Source organism: Mustela lutreola, chromosome 2 (assembly GCF_030435805.1).
Source record: "Mustela lutreola isolate mMusLut2 chromosome 2, mMusLut2.pri, whole genome shotgun sequence".
In the NCBI taxonomy this organism is placed as follows: Eukaryota; Metazoa; Chordata; class Mammalia; order Carnivora; family Mustelidae; genus Mustela; species Mustela lutreola.
The window spans coordinates 75,443,315-75,463,880 of NC_081291.1; the positions used below are offsets into that span (position 1 = coordinate 75,443,315).

The following is a 20,566-nucleotide window of genomic DNA, read 5'->3' on the forward strand; positions in this document are numbered from 1 at the left end:
ACCGGGTGATTAAAGTTAACACTGCTAGTAATGAGACATATTGAAATCATATACCTCTGGTACAATGTCCACAGAAGGACACGTCGCTTCTGTGGGGTTCCTACCTAAAATACATAACTATAATTTAACCTTGAAGAAGTATCATACCAAAAGTTAGCGGTGTTCTGCATTCCTCTTCAAAACTATCAAGGTCATAAAAGACAAAACAAGATGGAGGAACTGCCCCCGAAACGGAGCAACTGAGGAGCCACGACGATCAAATGGAATGTGGGAGTCTGCTTCAGATCTTGGACCAGAGTAAGGACATCAGTGAGAGAGCTGGCGACATTTGAATAAGGTCTATAGAATGGTATCGTGTCAATGTTCATTTCTTGGTTTAGATCATTATACTGTGGTTCTGAGGTTAACATTAGGAGAAACTGCCTGACAGGTGTATAGAAATCCTGTGCACAATTTTTGCAAGTCTAAAAATTATCTTAAAATAAAAAATTTCAATAAGGTGGTGGGGGGAAGAGGAAAGAGCCTAGATTCTAGAACTTAGCTCTTCTACTTCTCTTGAGAGACTTAATACAGAATGAAAACAAGACAATCTTTAAAGGTTATCCATCGCCAGCGGGGAACCAGGGCTCTGTGGCTTCTGTTGGCTATCTCCCTATTCTTTATCCTTCCAGCATTTATTTGGCCTGGAGAGACTTGGAGACCCACTCAGTTGGAAGGTCCTTTGCTCCCCTCTTTTGGGGTGAGAACCCATCACAGTTTGACCTCCATGCTAGGTGGCCTGTGGACCCCAGGTCCGTGCCCATCTCTCTGGGGACATTTAGTTCTCATCATGAGAGTCTGAAGAAGACAGGGTCCCCACCTCCAGTGCAGATCTGAATACCAAGGCACAAAGAGGTGAACCCACCATCTCTGGATCACACATAGGTACACACAGCGCCAGATTCAAGTCTGACTCCAATGCCAGTACCTGTGACCACCAGGCATTATTCTGTTACTGCTTAATTCAGGTAGCGACAGCAGGACCAAGCTCCTGTTGTGTATCACCCTGGCCGTGGGGGTGGAGGTGGAGGTGGCTGAGATGTTGCCCCCAGACCACAGGTGCTGTCCTGGCAGAGAGTTACCCTCATACTGGCATGCCTATAGCAGGCAGAATGTCACACACGCACACATATTCAGTGAGTTTCTGCTCTTGCCTGGCCCTAGTGTCAGGCTGGTTAGTCAAGTATGGTCCTTGCCCTGGGAGTTCCTGACCCAGGAGGAGAGCAGACAAATAAACAGGCAGAGATACATGCTGTGATGTGAGTCCTAGAGGGAGAAGGGTGGAGGAAGAGGGAAGATGGTTTGGAAAGTCCAGGAGATGAGAATATTCCTGACTCTCTGGGGAGGCAGACATGGCTCTGCTTGGTGGGAATTTTGGCTAGAGGAGATGTGGGGGAGGGTGGTAGTCAGATGGTGCCGGAGAGGTGTCTGAGATCAATGCAGCTGGATGGAGTTGGGAAAGGCTGCCAAGCAAAGACCTAAAGGTCTGGCCTGGAGCTGTTCATCTCCTTGGTGCAGCAGCCCGGGAACTGGTCCAGAGAGGTTTGGTTGGGGAGGAATATTTTCTAAAGTCATTAGATTGTCTTGGGGTGGGGGGAGTTGCTCCTTAATGAGGAGCGGTCCTTTGGGCTTGACTCCTTTCCAGGGAGGGAAATAGGCTGCGGCAGGCGTAGAGGGATGCCCTGTCCCCGCCTTAAAGGCAGGATGTGTGCAGGGCTGATCCCAGAGGGGGAGGATTCATACTCTCTCTGCACTTCTCTGAGGAAGCAGGACCCAGGCGCTGCTGCTCTCCTCCTGGGTGAAGTTGGACACCCCCAGGCAAGTGGGTCTGGCTCTGGTAGGTTATAGCCATGGTGGGATCGGGCTGGGCCCTACCCGGGGGGCTACAGAAAGGGAGACTGGGTCCAGTGGCTTAGAGAGTGGCCACAGGTGTGGGGAGAGGGAAGTGCGAATGGGTCAGATGGAACATTCTCTCTAGGGCAACTCTTGGAGCAATTGCCTCAGCAGCTGTGGAGTGAGGCAGTCCGCTGACCCCTTTCGCCTTCACTCCAGCTCTGAGAATCTGCTTTGGTGGATTCTCGAAGTCCCTGAGAGTTGGTATCAGACAACTGAGTACCTCAGGCATTCCCTTTCCTCCCTGGGCTTCAGGCTCCCCATGGAGACAGACAGGGATGGTCTTTAAAGCTCTCCCTCCCAGGGCTGAGGTTCCCCAGCGGTGCGGTCTTCTTTTGCCTATGTCTGCACTCTCTCCTTAGACCCCGTTGTTCTGCCTCAGACAGTCTCAAGATTTCCTCTTATCCATCCTGGGCTGAGCCAAGTGTTATTTTGGGGCCTGGAAGGGAACCAATAGTTAGGTGCCAGACACTCATTTGATTATTTTAAACACTCCAGGAAGGAGACATTTGCTAGGTAAGGCTCAGAGAGGTTAAGTAATTTGCCCAGGGTAACTCAGTCATTAAGAAGTGGGCTCATCTATTCTGTTTATTCTTCCGGGCCGCACCATGCCAAGTGTCCCACCCTCCCTGCGGGTAGTGGAGGTGGTGACTTGTTTCATTCTGAACCAAGCAGCATGCTGAAATAGAAATGCAGAGAGCCCTAGTGGTAAGATTTCAGGCAACAATGAAAGAGACAAAGGAGAAAAAAACAAAAGTGGTTCAGGAAAGACATGAAAATCATACCTTCCTCTCCAGCAGCAGCTCCTTCAAGAGTTGGGCTCTAAAACCACTTCATTTTTATTAACTGAAATAAGCTTTGGGAGGAGGGGTTGCCTTGTGATTTTATCAATGTCACAAACATCCCCAGTCCCTGATAAGAGCCAGGAAACATTGAGTAATGTGGGGTCCCAGGGAGCATGGGGAGCAGGCGGGCCTCGCATCTCCTAGGGAGCAGGAGTAAACTTCACAAGCCCTTACGCCCTGCAGGGGACTGAACAAAGGCACTCTCTTCCAGCCAGGCTCTGTGATTCCACAAATCCAGGGCGGTGTAGTGCAGTGGACAGAGCTCCGGACATGAAAACAGACAAGATACACCAAAATATTCCCAAAGAATATTCCTGGAAGCAGTCAGCCTCTTTTCTATTTTTTTCTCTTATATTTCCGCATTTTACATTGCACATATGTTACTTCGGTAATCAGGACAAACACATGCTTAAAAAGTAAAGAGAGAGAAAGGGAGATCGTGCCATGGTCCAGGGGTCCGCAAGTCAGGACTCTGAGGTCAGCTGTGCCTGACTTGTGGTGTGGCTCTGGACTTCCTGAGGAATCAGGGATGTGACACCTGCTGCCTCTACTAAGGGACCCAGGACGACTTGCAAGGAGCAGGCTTAAGAGTCTGGAGAGGTAAGGAGGCCCCTGGAGAGGTAAGGAGCCCCGTGTAAATGTCAAGACCCAGTTACTATTGTTTCCACTGTGTCTTATACATCACAATGAATCCAAATGCAAGGAAGCGGATCATGAAGAGGGCAGCTGTGCCTTCCCTGAGTCTGAGATCAGAGCTCCCAGCAGTGGAGCTCCCAGTGTGTGGTCCAGGGCTCTGGCCCTGAAGCTGCTGCAGGGACTCCATTTCTGACCCTGTAGCACACTTGCCAAGTGTCCTTGGGCAAGTTAGTCCCCCTCTCTGAGCCTCAGTTCCTCATTTATAAAATGAGAATAATAATAGTGCTTGTCTCACAAGGTTGTTGGGAGAAGTGAGTACATTAATACACAGTAAGCTTGGCAGAGGGGGACTTTCTTTGAGAGGTAGTATGACTTAGTGTTGAAGAGCATGGACTCTGGGAGAGGGGCCTGGGTGGCTCAGTTGGTTAAGTGTCCGACTCTTGGTTCTCAGGTCATAATTTCAGGGTTGTGAGATCCAGCCAAGCCACGTGCTGGGCTCCTCGCTCAGCATGGAGTCTGCTTGAGATTTTGTCCCTCTTCTTCTGCCTTCTGCCCTTCTCCCCAAGCTCGGTCTCTCTCTCTCTCAAAATAAATAAATAAATAGATAAAATCTTTTTAAAAATCTGGGTTTCAGTTCCTGAATCTACTACTCACTTGCTCTGTAATCTTGGGCCAGTTCCCTAACCTCCCTGTGCTTCAGTGTTGTCGGCTATAAAAGGGGGCTGATAATAGTACTGAACTTCTATAACTTCTGTAAGGTAAATGTGAGGATTTAATAAGTCAATACAAGTAAAGCTCCTTGCCTCAGCACCCGGAAGCCAGTGTTTGGACTCTATGGTGTTAGCTCTAACTCTATAGTGTTACAAAGATTGCACGCCATTTACTCCTCACAAAATTCTTTTCTGTGAGTACTCTTTATTTTATGGGCCAGAAGATAGGCTTGTGCAAGTCAAGGGCTCCAGGATGGAAGCCTTGACTTTGTGTTAGGGGTGGCAGGGCCCTAAGTTCAAGCCCAAGGGCCTTCCAAACCAAGCAGTGAAGCAGAGACCCAACTGAGTTCATGAGTTCTCTCCCAGTGTGCCGTTCCTGAGACACTAAGCTTCTTTCTTCGGGTCCTCCTTGTATGACTGGCATTTCCTTTCCCTGTTTTTCATTCACGTACCATCAGCCCCCCAGCCTCTTCCACGCAGGCACCCCCAAGCAACAGTCGCAGCCTGATCGGTCACTTTATCTCTAGGCCCCATCCTTCACCTGTGTCTTTTAATGAGCAAGCCCAGACTCAGCCTGCATTCAAAGCCCAGCTCTGTGATTTAGTAGCTGTGTGGCCTTGGGCAAGTCCCTTAGCCTCTCTGTGACTAACTTTCCTCATATGTAAAATGGAGATGACAATAGCACCTGCCTCCAGGAAGAAATGCATGGAGTTCTGAGAACAGAGCCTGGCCCAACATAAGTGCTATGGAAGTGGTGGGTGTTTATCACGGTTGTTGAAATTGTCACATAGGCAGTAAGGTTTAACATCTGGTGTTTTCTCAATCCCAGGGGTAAGAAAATAGAATGATCCCCAGCTGTGACCAGTTCACCCAAAGGCCAAAGGCACGTATTCCCCTATGTATGTCCCAAGGCCAGAGCACTTTCTGTGGTTGGAGAGGGCGTCACTTCCTAACTCCTTGCTTCAATTTTTCCAGCCACAGCGAGGCCAGAAATGCAGAATGGTAAAACCAGATTTATAGGCAGAGGGAGCCCATCCCAAGCTGGGCCAGGGTGGAGTCCTGGCCTTGGACTCCATCTCCATCCCAGTCCTCCCAGAGCAGTTAGGGGAGCCTCCTGAGGGAGGAAGCTGGGGGTGGTCAGAGGGCACATCCTGTGACATTGGTCCAGGGAGGCTGTGCCAGCTGGAGACAGCACTTGAACGTGGCTCAAGGAGAGCAGTGGGCCGGATGTGCTCCACGGCTAGGGGCTTCCAAAGCCGCGGTGGCAGGGCTGACCCAGGCTGGGGAAATGCCCCACACAAGGAGGGTCTTGGCTCTGCTGTGTCCAGGGCACCAGTGGGGGGGAAGGCAGAAAGCCAAGCAAGGCAAAAATGTGGTGGGAGAAAAAGGGATAAAGAAAGGTGACGGTACTGATTAAGTCCATGGTCACTTGCTGAACGCCTCTCCGATGCCAGCCCTGTGCTAGTGAGTTCCAACCCCTGCCTCACAGAGAAGACAAGCCAGTCTCACAAGGTGACTGCACTCAAGGAGACAGGCACCGAGGCTGAAGAGTGGCCTTCTGTGAGAGCTGGGGGTTAGGGCAAGAGTTACACTAGGCTAGCAGCCTGAGTAGGCTTCTGGGAGGGGAGAATTGGGGTTGCATTTTAAAGGATATGATTTCTAAATTGTAAGGAGGCCAGCATAATTATTGTTCACTAGGAGTGATCTCAGATGCTATTCTTGGTTTTACATTTTGAAAGCTGGTGTGGCTTTTTGGGGCAACATTTGAGCTTGTTTATTTGTTCACTAGTCACGGCTGCACGGGGGCAGCGTGCTCAGTACGCCTGGGCCACGGGCCACTTACACGTGACTCTGTCCCAAGGGCCCTTGGCTAGAGAGAAGGGCAGCTACAGGACTGATGTGGCACGTGGAGGAGAACAGGTGATGGAGACACAGACAGGGTCAGAGGAAAATGGACAGGGGTAGGACAGGCTTCATGGGGTCTTGATCAGCAAAGGTTTAATAATCAGCTCTCAGGGATAGAGGTGGTGGTGGGGGGCATTTGCAAGAAGGAGAGGAAGCTCCAATTTGTAGCATTTGCAACGGTAGAAATAGCCTCCCCATGATCAATTTCAAGCTACCAACTTAACATCCCCAAATGAGGAATTGGTTAATTCTACGATCGTTTGTTGAATGCCTCCCAGATGTTGCATAACTGGCTCTCACAAGCCTGTGGGAGCTGTTCTAGCATATTAACGACTTTGGATATTTTCTGCCACTGGTTACTAAGGTCAGAAGTCCCGCTACCAGAGGCCCATCCTTCAACTTCAGGTTTGGCCATACTGAAAAAGGGAACTAGAGGGAAAGGGTCACCAGTTCTACCTTATATTATTGGGGCAATCCAATCCTGGGTCCCTGATTTGCTGATCTGAAGCTGGGGGCAGTGGGACTCCACCCACTCCAAGCCTCAGTTTCCTCATCTAGAACATGGGAATCATAGTAGTATTGCTTCCCAGAGCTATGGTGAGGATTAAAAGAGAAAATTGCATCCGGGTGTTCAGCTCTTGGAAGGAGCTCAACTAACATCATTGCCTTCTTGCCTAGATGGACATAGCAATATCCTCTCTCTTGTTGCCTCAACTGTGACTTCTCTGAGAGGTCCAGGGAGGCGAGCTGTAGATCCTCAGGAGGAGACATTACTCTCTGGCCAGAGATTCTTGCTGAGTCAAAGCTGGAGCCAGCCCAGGCTGGCAGCCTCAGGAAGTCACAAAGACCATGACGTTACTGCTCCAGAGACAAACTGCACTTTGCTTTTGTGCCCTTGGCTTCATTGTTGGGGAAGCTCTGCTCACCTCACCTTTGTTTTCCCTCCTCTTTAAATCCTCCTTCCCCATATAATTCCCTAGATTTCCCCAAAGGTTCCACAACAGAATTTCATACTGCTAATTCATACCAGCATGCATATAACTGATACCCTCCTTTATTTTTTTCAAGGTATTGCTGGATAAACCAAATGAATTCAGGCATAAAGAAAAGTGAACACAAAAAACAAAAACCCCAGTGAATCCAGAGGAACAGGTAGGTGTGAGTTGACAGGGACCTGAAGGGCAGGCTGGAGCATGGGGTTCATGGTCTCAGAGTTCAAGGCAACCTGGAAAGATTCCCAGAGTGAAATATCAGGAGGCCAGAGGCCATGAGAGGGAAGGGAACAGTGTTCCAAGGGGGAAGGAACCTTGTAAAGGTGACCTCGGCCTGCCTGGAGCCTGCTGACCCTGACTTCTGGCTTTCATCAAAGCAATCATCAGACCTGATTGTTTGTTAAAGAGGGGACTTTGAGAAACCAGGTCAGGATCAACGTCAGTAATGCTGGCTGGACCACAAGAGATGGTGTTTAGTTAGTGACAACCTCTAATGAATAATCCCTAATCAGGCCCAAGTGCAGAAGAGCTCTCACTCCTCCCAACTCCAGTAGCTCATGGACTCCAACACCAGTCATGGTCCTCACTGCTGCCTAGGAAAAGGAGGGGCTCAGGGACAGGAGACCCCAGATGCAGAGGAAGGAAATGGAGGAGGAACAGGAAAGGAAGGCATGAGGCAGATATCCTGAGGCCAGTCCAGAGCCCAGCCCTAGATAAAGCCACCCAGGCTGAACTTCTAGACAGACCTAGGGCATGTGTGTGATTTTCCCCATTTGGCAGATGCCATTTGATAGGAGCCCAAGGGTGGTGCAGAGGTTCACTGAGCAGGAGGACTCAGGGGTTTCCCTGGGAGACTTTCTGTCTCGGCAACATAGTAGATTTCCATCAGCTGTGAAGTCCAGGTGTCGTGGATATAGGCTGCGTCAGCTGAGGCCCTGAGTCAACAATTCTTTCAGAGTTCTTCCTGGGCAAGGGGGTGGGGGGGGGGGAAGAGGCAAAACTTCTACCAGGAAGGATTGGGGCAAATGTTTGCAATGTATAAGTAAGAAGCTAAATCCCTACCAAAAAATCTTATAAAATGAGAATCCCACCCATCAAAACAAAGAACTCTTTGGGATGCCTGGGTGGCTCAGTTGGTTAAGCAGTTGCCTTCGGCTCAGGCCATGATCCCAGCGTCCTGGGATCGAGTCCCACATCGGGCTCCTTGCTCGGCAGGGAGCCTGCTTCTCCCTCCGCCTCTGCCTGCCATTCTGTCTGCCTGTGCTCGCTCTCTCCCCCTCTCTCTCTCTGATAAATAAATAAAATCTTTAAAAAAAAAAAAACTCTTCACAGAAGACATACAAAAGGGCATTGAATATATTAAAAAGTTCAATATCTCTTGAATCAAAGAATAACAAATAAAGCACAGAAGTGCAAAGTGGGCTTGATTTGTATTTCTTGATTTATGAACCATAAACACTAGCCTAAAGGCTCCACTCCAGAGGCCATGCATGATTGCTTCCTTGAATGACGCTTTTTTATCTCCTACTCTTTCCTCCAAAACCCTCTTCTTCATTGGCAAACAATCTAATGTGTTGAACATGAAGTCTGTCTCCTGGAACACAGAATGGAAATCATCACAGATTCTTATCACTGGCACATGTGAGGCTCTCTCTTAAAAATCACTTATTTTATTTTATTTTTTAAAGATTTTATTGAATTATTTGAGAGAGAGAGAGACGGAGAGAGAATGAACAGGAGGAGGGGAAGAGGGAGAGGAAGAAGCAGACTCCCTGCTGAGGAGGGAGCCTGATTGGGGGCTCAATCCCAGGACCCAGGATCATGGCCTGAGCCAAAGGCAGACCCTTAACCCACTGAGTCACCCAGGTGCCCTTAAAAATCATTTTTAATAATACAATTAAAACCTGGGAAACCACTGCTCCAGAGGGAACTAACTTGACCATAGACAGTGACCTGCCCTCCTCTCATGCCTCCAGGTTCTACCCAGGCAGCCCCCATCTTGAATGCTGTGCCTATCAGTTCTCTGCTTTCCCTTTCATCTCTTTGAACTCTTCAAAGTATTTTTGTTTCATTTGTTTTAATTCTATTAAACGAGTATCATGTATGCATTTTTATGGGACTTAGAAATGTTGGACATATTCAAATGGCAGTAAGGAGGTAGAGATTCTCAGGTGGTGGGGTGTGGGGGGTGAGGAAGGAATCCGAGGTGTCTCCCATGTTGCAGTCCTAGGTGACTGAGTAGTTGGTGGTGCCATTCAGTTAGAGAGACTCAAGAGAGGAGAAGACACTGGTGGGAAGACGATGGACTGAGTTCTCAACGAAGTAATAATTTAAGCTAACATTCAATGAGTGCTTACTCTGTTCTGGCACTCTTTCCGTAGAGTGTGAAGTGCTCTACAAGATTGATCACATTTTTTTTTTTTTTTTTTTTTTTTAAAGATTTTATTTATTTATTTGACAGAGAGAGATCACAAGTAGGCAGAGAGGCAGGCAGAGAGAGGGAGAGGAGGAAGCAGGCTCCCTGCCGAGCAGAGAGCCCGATGCGGGACTCGATCCCAGGACCCTGAGATCATGACCCGAGCCGAAGGCAGCGGCTTAACCCACTGAGCCACCCAGGCGCCCCAAGATTGATCACATTTAAGCTTCACAAGAACCTCACGAAGCAGGTGCTGTTATTAGTAGTATCATTTTAAATATGGAAGAATGGGGATATGGAAAGTTTAGTAGGTTCTGAGTCTCTCAGGAAGATGGACCTTGCCTTTCTGCTTCAAAACTACATGTACTGGATAAAATGTTTTTATTTTTAAAATATTAAATATTTGTAAATAAAATATTGATATAAAGCTAAATTTTTAAAATAAAGTGTTTTAAAAAATAACAAAAATAAGGGAAATCCTTAGGTGATAAAAGTCGAGAAAATTGAAAGTCAGGGTGGACACACACTAGATATTTATGCATAAAATAAGCCACTGAAGAGAAGTGCTTGTTAAAAAAAAACAACCATAAGGGGGTGCCTGGGCGTCTCAGTGGGTTAAGCCTCTGCCTTCAGCTCAGGTCATAATCTCAGGGTCCTGGGATCGAGCCCCGCATTGGGCTCTCTGCTTGGCAGGGAGCCTGCTTCCCCCTCTCTCTCTGCCTACTTGTGATCTCTCTCTCTGTCAAAGTAAATAAACAAAATCTTTTTTTTTTTTTTAAATAATGCACACAAAGAAGAATAATTATAAGGCATACATGAGGAAGAGTATGGAGAGATAATACATAGGTGAACCGGTATCCCCTAAATAATAAAGAAAAATCTGAGAGACATGACCAGTTCTTTCAAACGATGAAGGAGAAAATAAAGAAGAGAAGCCATAATGGAAGAAGGGAGTCTTATGAAAACACCTGAGGTTAAGCCACCCACCTAGGGTGACATCGCTCTACGTAGTAGACTCAGGCTCCCCACACTTGTGCTCTTCCTCACTAGCTTACAGGTACTGATGTCGATGTGAAGAGTGTGCAGGGCCTCCCAGAGCAGTGGCAAAAGTGGGTTTGGAGAACGGTAAAGAATGCCTGGTTTCATCTTCTTTCTCTCCCACCATACTCTGGCCCACAGAGCTCCAGAACTGGGCGTGTCCTCTCAACATGGCCTCCACCACCTCCCCTCTGCCGCCCACCACCGAGGTTGCAAGTTCTGAGAACAGCAGCTCCTTCTATGACTATGAGTACTACCTGGACCAGGTGGCTTTCATGCTCTGCAGGAAGGATGAGGTGGTAGCCTTTGGCAAGATCTTCCTGCCAATCTTCTACAGCCTGATCTTTGTTCTGGGTTTGGGCGGGAACCTCCTCCTTCTAGTGGTCTTGCTTCGGTATATACCTCGCAGGCGGATGACTGAGGTCTATCTGCTGAACCTGGCCATCTCCAACCTCCTGTTTGTGGTGACACTGCCTTTCTGGGGCATTTCCGTGGGCTGGCATTGGGTCTTTGGGAGTTTCTTGTGCAAGATGGTGAGCACCCTCTACACCATCAACTTCTACAGTGGCATCTTCTTCATTAGCTGCATGAGTCTGGACAAGTACCTGGAGATTGTCCATGCTCAGCCCCACCACAGGCTGAGAACCCGGGCCAAAAGCCTGCTCCTGGCTGCCACGGTATGGGCTGTGGCCCTGGCCGTCTCCATCCCTGACATGGTCTTTGTGCAGACACATGAAAACCCCACAGGTGTGTGGAACTGCTATGCAGATTTTGGGGGTCATGCGACCATCTGGAAGCTCTTCCTGCGTTTCCAGCAGAACCTCCTGGGGTTTCTCCTTCCGCTCCTTGTCATGATCTTCTTCTACTCCCGCATAGGCTGTGTCCTGGTCAGGCTGAGGCCCCCAGGCCAGGGCCGGGCTCTAAGGATCGTCATAGCGCTGGTGGTGGCCTTCTTTGTGCTGTGGTTCCCGTACAACCTCACCTTGTTTCTGCACTCACTGCTGGACCTGCAAATCTTTGGGGAATGTGAGGTTGCCAAGCAGCTAGACTATGCTCTGCAGGTGACCGAGAGCATCGCTTTCCTTCACTGCTGCTTCACCCCCATTCTCTACGCTTTCTCCAGCCGCCACTTCCGCCAGTACCTGAAAGCTTTCCTCATCACTGTGCTCAGGCGTCATCAGGCACCTGGCCCAGCACAGGCCCCACTGTCCAGCTGCTCTGAGAGTAGCAGGCTCACAGCCCAAGAAGAAATGACCGGCATGAATGACCTCGGGGAGAGGCAGGCTGAGCTCTCCCCCAGCAAGAGTGATATGGGGGAAAATTAAGCCTGAGTGACCATACCACAGTCTGGCGAGAGTGGATGGGACCTACCTCTGCTGGGCATCCACCCAAAGCCGTCTTACCAAAGGCTTCAGGAACCATGTTGCCACACCCTGTGGTCATCCAGGAAACCAGACTCTCGTGCACGAATTGCTAGAGTAGCTTCCCAACTGACTGCTGTGCTTCTTGTCATCATGCTCTCCTGTCATCTGATCTGCACCCACAGGCCAGAATGATTACCTGACCCGCAGCCATCACTCCAGTCTTCCTCAAAGTACCCCAGATTTGCCATCCACCATTTGGCTCCCTTCCCTGGAGCTGAGCTGGGGAAGAACTGCTGCAATATTGTTTAATGTCACAGTGTTGGTGGTGGCTCCAAGGGTCCGGGAAGCAGGAGGGGTGGGAAGGGTTCCACTACAGGGGCCTGGGGAACTTCCCTGGAATGTGAGGGTTGGCAGGTGGGAGGCAGAGTGAACACGTGTTCCCAATAGTCCAGGAGGATCACCCTCCCTCTGCTTCCCATGTCCCCTCCCTGAAGCCTTCGGGGGTCCCTGGGGCCTGCACAATCAAGTCTAAAGTCTTTGTCCAGCTTCAAGACTGGAGCTTTCACAAGGAGAATCCCATTTACCAGCTTCACCTTATACTCCTTCTTTACTTCTCATTTCCTGGACACCAGGCACCCCTTGTTTCTTTTCTTTTAAGATTCTATTTGTTTATTTGCAGAGAGAAATCACAAGTAGGCAGAGAGGCAGGCAGAGAGAGGGGAGGAAGCAGGCTCCCCGCTGAGCAGAGAGCCCTATGTGGGGCTCGATCCCAGGACCCTGAGATCATGATCTGAGCCGAAGACAGAGGCTTAACCCACTGAGCCACCTGGGTGCCCCACCCCTTGTTTCTTACACATTTCCACCTCCCTGTTTTATGCTTGCCCACTCTCTTGTGCAACAGGGGTCATTTTTCAGCCAGCTGTCCTCTCATCCTTGTTCTGTAATGGAATTCTGCTTGCTCTGGGAAACCACTTGTTTTTCCCTCTGCCTTGTGCTTTGGGTGGCATTCATGTAGATCACAGGACTTGGGCCATTTCCAGCCTTACCTTTCCCTGGCATGGTGATTCATTTAGGATGGGCACAGGACCCAGACAGAGCTTGTGAAATGCAGCAACTAGAACATGCTAGAACAGAGGCATAAGATTGAAGCCAAGTGGATGTGTGGTGTGTGTGTGGGGGGGTTCTCCTTCATCAACTCCAACTTCAGAGGGTGAGGTGATAGCCCAGTGAGTGTGCAGACCCCAAGGGCAGTGTGGAAGCCCTGGAATCCAGGCATGGCCGAAGCTCATCCCAGTCCTGGACCTGACAGTTACACGAACCCATATATTCCTTCACGTGGGGCTGTTTTGTCACTTTAGGTCTGATTCCTGGCTGATCTGCCCTGCCTAAATGCTTCCTTCTTCCTGTCTCCAGTGGTTAGCATCTGTCCTGGCCACTGAAAACCTTTCCCCAGGGAGCCCCTGGCCCACAGTACAACCTAACCTGAAAATCCAGCACAGAGCCTGGCAGGCAGTAATGCATGGAAGGAAACTTACAGGCGGATAGACTAGGGGAGATCACAAGAGATGATCTTGTGATCTTGGAGATGCACAAGAGATCAGGGACCTTGCCACGTACTAAATCGGTATCCCCTGTGCTTAAGCCAGTGCTCAGATGTAACAGAGGTTCATTGAGCATTTTTAAAGTGGATGGATGGGTAGAGAATGGACCAGGTGGTCAGTATTCTGTATTCTGCCGTTCTTTCTTCTCTCTCCCCGAGCTTCGGATGCTCTAGTCATGGCCCCTGTGTCATGAGCAGGGCTGTCCCCGGATGTTGCCAGAGTTGACTCTGCTATGCTTTGCTTTTCCCGTCCTCCATCTCACTCAACTCCTGTGCCTTTAGTTCTCTCTCCCAAGGCCCCAGATTCCCACTGTCACAAAGGACTCTGAGCTCCCATGGTGCCCTAGGAAACGGAGCTCTGGCTCTGAAGGTGCTGACTTGTTTGAGGATGTGGGGGATGCAGTTCTACTTTAGAGCTCCTGAAATCTGCCTCAGGACCTCAGGCCTGCACACAGAGCAGCCTGACTGCACTGACAGGGTCTAGCGACCCAGAGTCTCCGACATTGCATCCATGATGCACAGATGGAATGGGACAAGGTATGCCAGCACCTGGCAGGGCTTGTCCCTAGCACTGGTGTGTGTGTGTGTGTGTGTGTGTGTGTGTTGCCGTGTGGGCTGTGCATAGTACAAATGGCTGTGTATGTGGGTCCGACATGAACATGTCACTGTGTCTGCATGGGCCTGGGTTTGGGCCCGTGGGTTTTTTGTGTGTTCTCATGTGTCTTCCTCTAGGTGTGTAGGTGTGGGTATGTGCTCTCTGCAAACAGCAGGTGTATAAGAAGGGATCTGAAGCCTGTGCCCAAGGAGAAGGAGAAGGGCTGGCCACAGGTGACATGTTGATCCCTCTCACTGTCTTCCTTACCATTTACTGCTGCTGACCATGTTGAGGGCTCTGACTACACACAGACGGCACTGGTCAGGGAGTGAATTGGAGGTGGGCTCTCACAGCCCAGGCCAGGACAGAACCCCCTTCATCCTGACCATACCTCCCAGCCTGGACATTGGTTCCTCCTGCTGCTCTTTCTTGGGAAGGAAAGCTCCCAGGATTCTCTTGGCCCTCAGATTCCGCGACGCAAGACGGACTTTTCCCCTGGCTGACCCAGGAAGAAGGACAGGCACGGCTCTGCCTGGGAGCAAGGCTGCCCACCCTCTACTCTGTGAAGGTGTGAGGGTTTACAGCAGTTACTACCTATGGGGGTGGTGGTGGAAACAACCAAACCAAACCAACACAAAAACCTCTTTTCTTTCCCAGATGCCTGCAAATCTGCCACTGGCATGTTACCCCAGATCTCATTCTGTTATAAGCTATCGTCACAGTATACACATTGTGGGCTATTCTTTGAGGGAGAAGAAACTGGCACAGAAATGAGGATTGCGGGGTCAGGTCTGTTGTGTCAGAATAGGTACTGACTAAATGTATCCTTGGGGGTCTCAGTCTTCCTATTGCCTCAAGGCCCCTGGTAGGGAAGGAAGCGTAGTCTTCATAGAGAGTGTGTCCAGCCCTTGTGCAAAGCATATAGGACTACAGTTGCCATGGGGCCCTCCCTTGTCCTTGGGTAGGCATTGGGCTCTGTGCACACACTCTAATCCTGGGTGCTCACTGTTTCCTGGGAGGCTGTTGTTATGGTGGATATCCATGACTGTGGGATGGCACACTTGTATTCATCTCAACCTGACCTATGGAGGATTCCCTTGGTCCCAGGCATACCCTCAAACATGAAGTTCCTGGGAGATCTGAACGAAGTCACTTAGAGTTGAGACCTCTTGACTCAATGGACTTCGGCCCTCCTGTCAGGTCCCTGGTCCAGATTTCTCTGGGTGTGGGGAAAATGAGGGGATGCAGCACCTAGGTCTGGGCAGGGCCCAGGACTGTGTGAAGACTCTGGGTCTTTGCCCTGATCCAGCACAGGGCCTGGCTGTGTGGAGAGCCAGGAGAGGCTCGTTGGTAATCTCTCCGTCATGGCTCTCAGCCTCTCAGTCCCTTTCACCTTCTTCTGTGTTCCCCATGTCATTTTTTTCTTGTGCTCCTAGACCCTTGTGGAATAGGAGGGAATATTCTTCCTGAATATTCCTCCTGACTGGCTTGAGCTCAGTTAGCTCCAGGCAGACATCATCATTTTGAGGCAGCTAGACCCAGAGAAGGGCAGACTCTGGCCCAGAGTCACATAGCTAATGGGGACAGACTCCTAACTCCAGCCCCAGGCCCTACCTGAGTTGCTCGAACAGCCTGTTATCCTGGCAAAACTCTGGACAGAACAGCCAGCCTCAAAAAAAACAAAAACAAAACAAACAAACAAACAAAAAAACCAACCAAAAAAACACACAAAAACGGAAGCGATCAGTCATAGATGTGGGATAGATGAGTAAGAGAGAAGCCCCAGTGGGCATCCTCACAGGGGGTCTATGCTGCCTGGCCCCCCTTCTGCAGGACCTTTGGTTAGTCCCCACAGCATCTGCCCCTCCTGTCCGGGGCAACGCTCAGCTCTGGCAGCCAGCAACACACTCTCACCCTCTCCCAGCCCTAGTAAGCATACCTGGCAATGGGACTGCCATCATTTCTTGTGCCAGAAAGCTGAGTGAGGCCAGGGAAGGGAAGGAAATGATTCGAGGACATGAAGTAAAGTAGCTGAGATGGAGTCGATTTTCTATCATTTAATCTCTATTTGGGGAATTGGGGATCAGAGACAAAGTAATAAGACACCAAGCCCTATGAGCTCCAGTCTGGGGGAGGGAGCAGGACACAGAAATTGAAGGCACATAACAGATTTTCTGTGATGTAAACTGTGCTAGGGGAGCCTCAGGGGATGGAGTCCATTTCTGGCCAGAGGATGGGAGGGGGGAGATCCAGGAAGATTTCTACCTGTAGCTAATGGTTGGTCATTAAAGCAAGCAACTCTACAGACCATTCCACTAGAGAAAGTTGGCAATGTTGAATTGTGCTGGATTGAAAAGTTGGGGACCAACTGTGGCAAAGTTTAAATGTTAGGTGTGTGGAGGAGCCAGACAAGTGAGAGAATGACATTCAGGCATGAAAGGTTTGGAGAAAGGGCAGGGTGAAGAGAGGGCCAGTCAGGCCTGGTGTGGAGAGATGCTATCACAGGGAAGCTATCACAGGGAAGTGGGGGTGGGGAAAAAGTTTCAGAGACACTGTAAGGGCTTGAACTGACAGAACTGGAGCCTGACTGTGGGTGAGAGCTGGGGAGGTGAGGATGTCATCTCTGTGTCTGTCTTGGGGGGATAGATGCGTGGTTATGTCTTGAGGAGAGACAGACAGGGAAATCCAGAGAAGGACGTGGTTCAGGGCAGAGGTAGGGGACAGATGCTGAGTTCTACGTGAGCCAAACTGAGTCAGAGGGTCTGTGGGACCCCAGTGGGGAGGATGAGGATCTGGAAGTCAGAGAGGGCTCCAAGCTCAACACTGGTTGAGGAAACCAGAGGAGGGACTAGGATCATCCTGGGGTGGGGTTGTGGTGGGTCCCCACGGAGTGGGGACTCCTTGAATAACTCCCATCTAAAAGGCAACATGTCTCCAGACCTGCTCTATCCAATTCAGGAGCCACTAGCCACACATGGCTGCTGAGCACTCAGAATGTGGCTGGTCTGACATGAGACATGTTACAAGGATAGAAAGTACATGCCAGATTTTGAAGGCAACACAAGAAAAAGAAATGTAAAAATATTTCACTAATATTCTTATATTGATGACATATTGAAATGCTAATATTTTGGATATATTGGGCTAAGTTAAATATATCATAAACATGAACTTCACCTGTTTCTTTTTGCTTTTTTAGAAGTGTGTCAACTAGGAAATTAAAAATTACACACATGGCTTGCCTTCTGTTGTTCTGGATGAACCTGAATTCCACAGGATGTGGAATAGGCATTGAGGAAAATAATACAGTGAGATGGAAGGGTGGAGGGTAGCATTTGCAAGGGGTTATCATGGCTCACGATAACCCATTTCTGTACCACAGGATTTGTCAAGGTAGGCATTCTTTCCAAAACTAAGTTTCCCCTAGATAGTTCCCATTCCTGTGGACTTTGTATGGGGGGGCTTCTGCAGAACCCACTCTGAGAGACAGTGATTTCAAGAGAGATAGATAAGCCTATCAAGTAGCTAGAGAAAAGCCAGAGGCTAAGGAAGGCCCCGGGCACAGAGGTAGGAGATCCCACAGAACCCGAGGGAAGGGGGGTGATTCAGAAGGGCTGGAGGAGGTGGAGATCCCAAGGGAGGTCTGGAGGCCAGGCTCACAGCCACCTTGCCAGGGCTCAGTTGATAGGTCGCAGGCGGTAACGGAAGGGCACCTCGTGGCTGGGCTGCATGGTGCCAAAGCCCCAGCGGCAGGGGTCCACAGGTGGCACAGGTGTGTCAGGGTCCACGAGCTCCATGTCAAAGTACGTAACCATGATCAGGACAAAGAGCTTCATCTCATTGATGGCTAAGAACCTTCCAGGGCAGATGGAGACACCTGAGCCCCAAGGCATGGTATAGTGGTGGATCTTCTTGCCGGCTTTGTAGAAGTCCACTTTGCGGCTACCATTGGAGTCGAGGAAGCGATCATACTTGAAGGCAGTGGGCTCCGGGTGGATGTCAGGGTCCATGTGCACTGAAAGATAGGGGAAAAGGGCCACAGTGTCTCCATGTCGGAGCTGGTACTCCTGTCCGTTGGCCATCTTCAGGACGTGGTCACCGTGTACCACCCTCAGGAGGGTGGGCGCAGCCCCCAGGCGCAGCGTCTCCTCCAACACACTGTCCAGCACTGGAGTGCGGTGTAGGATGCTGACGTCAAAGTCGAAGGACTGCCTGGCCTTCAGCTTGGCCTCCCCCAGGACTTGGGTGGCCTCCTCCTTCACAGCCTGCATGGCTTCTGGGTGCTTTAGCAGGAACAAGAGTGCCCAGAAAGAGATGGGGCCCGTGTTCCCCTGGGAGGCCCAGAGCATCATGAAGTTGAACTTGTCCTGCATGGCTGGGGCTACTCCCTGCTCCCTCAGATACTGAAGCATGTAGGATATCCAGCTGCTGATGCCATTCTTTTCCAAGTTTTGCTGCACGGACAGTGTCCTGTAGAAGAGACGCTGGAGCCGGCCCACTTGTAGCCACTCCCGGGGCCCCAGCAAGGAATAAACAAACCTGGGGAACAAGCGGTCAAACTTGCGGAACTGGACAAACAACTCCTCGGCCTGTCTCAAGTCCTGCTCCTGGTCCTTTGTATAACCGAATAAGCTCAGGTAGCCAGCCTTGAACAAGATGTTGTAGCAGAAGTGGAAGAGGCCGTCTTCATGCCAGCAACTAGCATCCGGACTGTGGCTCATGGGCCGCAGCATGACCAGGGACAGCCCGTGCAGCATGGTTTTGTTGAGCTCTGCCAAGCCATCCCCCATGAGGTATTTGGTGCTGGCTGAGTGTATCATCCGGTAGTCTCCTTGCGCCGACTGGTACCCAAATACCTTTAGCACCAGTTTTTCTGCATACTCCACAAAGTCTAGTTTTCTCTGTGCATCCTTGAGGATGGGGCCAAAGGAGAGGGGGTCCATGACAAAGGTAAAGTACTGGCCACCTAGCTGCACTGTGAACACATCTCCATGCTTGGCCCACATGTGCTTCAGGAATTCAAACATATTCTTCCGGAAAGCCATGGCATGGCCCAGCCAGGGTATAGGGCCTTTATCCAGAGGGGGCTCCTGGGGCCTGCGTTGCCGGGGTAGCCCCAGCAGACACAGGAACCCCACGGTGAACACCAGCAGGGCTCCGAGCACCAGACCCCAGAACACCATGCCTGTGCCCTTTCAAGTTAAGCTCTGGACACACTGTTCTCTGTGTGCCAGAGAGCTTTTAAGAGGCTGTGACAAGTTAGGGATGAAAAGGTCTGTCTGCCTGGACCTTGCCCTATAGCTGTAAGTTATATTAAATAACCCTGGGAGCAAAGTGTTCTCTTCGATTTAGCACTTGCTGCAACCTGGTGGGAGGAGGGGTTGGGACCAGAAAGAAGCCTCTGGTTATGGTCACAGTCCCCTCATCAGATTTAGGCTTTGCTCTGATCTTTTCAGACTCAGCTCCAGCATGATGTCTACAAAGCTTTCTTGGATCCCACCCTACCCCCATGATTTACTGACCATTCATACCTTTATTTTCTCATGCATTTATTTATTCATTAATTTATTAGATCATTCAGCAGAAATGCACCAAGCACTTATTAAGTTTCATATCTCTCCCTTCCTTATCTTTAAACGATCCATAGAGCCTCTGTTGGGGTCCGTTATCAAAGGAAGGAGACTGAGACAAAGTGAAAGTTATGCAAAGCCTTATTCTATGCCAAGCATTAGAAGTTAGACTAACCGACCAGGGCCGCCTCCGAAGAGAGGGACACCCTCCCAATCTCACAGGCTGGTTTTATAGGACATAACTGCAGACCCAATGTACATGGCTTCTATTGTTAAGGCATTTACTCCTGGAAGCCACACCCAGAACCATACCAGGAACTATGGGGGCGTTTATTCCCAGTATGAAGTCCGTGGATGTAAACAACAATATGGCTACCTAGGCAATATGGAGTTGCTCTGGCTAAGCAGGCCCTAATGGTTAAACAGGTTTTAACATTAAATTGGCCCTAACAGCCTCCCAGACTGACAACACTTCAAGCAGAGGTTCAGACTTCAGTCCCTGAGCCTGGGGCCTGGAGCCCTACTGCTGGCCCAGCTGGCTTGCACAATTCTCCAGCATGGGCAGATTGGGAATCTTGCAAATACAAAATGTTAGAGTTGATAAGGATTCAAACCAATTGCTTTATTTCATGATGAGGATGTAGGTTCAGAGTTTAGTGGGGACTTTCTCTTACAATGGTCCTGACTTCAGTGGGGGGAGTTGACCATTTTCTCGGGACCTCCTGGGAGGTGTCAGGCCAGGTCCCTGCCAGCAGGCCCAAGAAGGAGAAAGATGTTGAAAAAGCTAAAGCCATTGCTGAAATAATGTGAGGTTCAGACTCAATTCAAGCCATTCTGATAACCCCCAGGTTACTCTTTAACTTTCTAAGTGACCCACAAATAGGGACTTTGTTTCCTCAGATTTCGACAGGCCCTCTATAGTGAGTTCTCTTTGTCTTGTGGAGCTCCCCTTTGTGGGGAGCT

General features: G+C 49.9%; 2 protein-coding genes across 3 annotated transcripts; one reads left to right on the forward strand and one right to left on the reverse strand.

Moving 5' to 3' along the window:
- The first annotated feature begins 1,745 nt into the window (after positions 1 to 1,745).
- ACKR2 (atypical chemokine receptor 2) lies at positions 1,746 to 16,074 on the forward strand. Of its 2 annotated transcripts, none has more exons than XM_059162378.1 (4): positions 1,746 to 1,876; positions 4,953 to 4,999; positions 7,097 to 7,180; positions 10,616 to 16,074. In XM_059162378.1, exon 4 carries the CDS (start codon positions 10,645 to 10,647, stop codon positions 11,797 to 11,799), a length of 1,155 nt encoding a protein of 384 aa, XP_059018361.1. In that variant the 5' UTR covers positions 1,746 to 1,876; positions 4,953 to 4,999; positions 7,097 to 7,180; positions 10,616 to 10,644; the 3' UTR covers positions 11,800 to 16,074. The 2 variants fall into 2 exon arrangements, with proteins under 2 accessions (XP_059018361.1, XP_059018362.1); XM_059162379.1 differs by lacking the exon at positions 1,746 to 1,876 and adding an exon at positions 1,887 to 3,377.
- A 1-nt stretch (position 16,075) lies between these two features.
- On the reverse strand, positions 16,076 to 19,306 carry LOC131824441 (5-beta-cholestane-3-alpha,7-alpha-diol 12-alpha-hydroxylase). Its single transcript, XM_059162377.1, has one exon. The coding sequence runs from the start codon at positions 19,214 to 19,216 to the stop codon at positions 17,711 to 17,713; it is 1,506 nt and encodes a 501-aa protein (XP_059018360.1). The 5' UTR covers positions 19,217 to 19,306; the 3' UTR covers positions 16,076 to 17,710.
- Between the last annotated feature and the right edge of the window lie 1,260 nt (positions 19,307 to 20,566).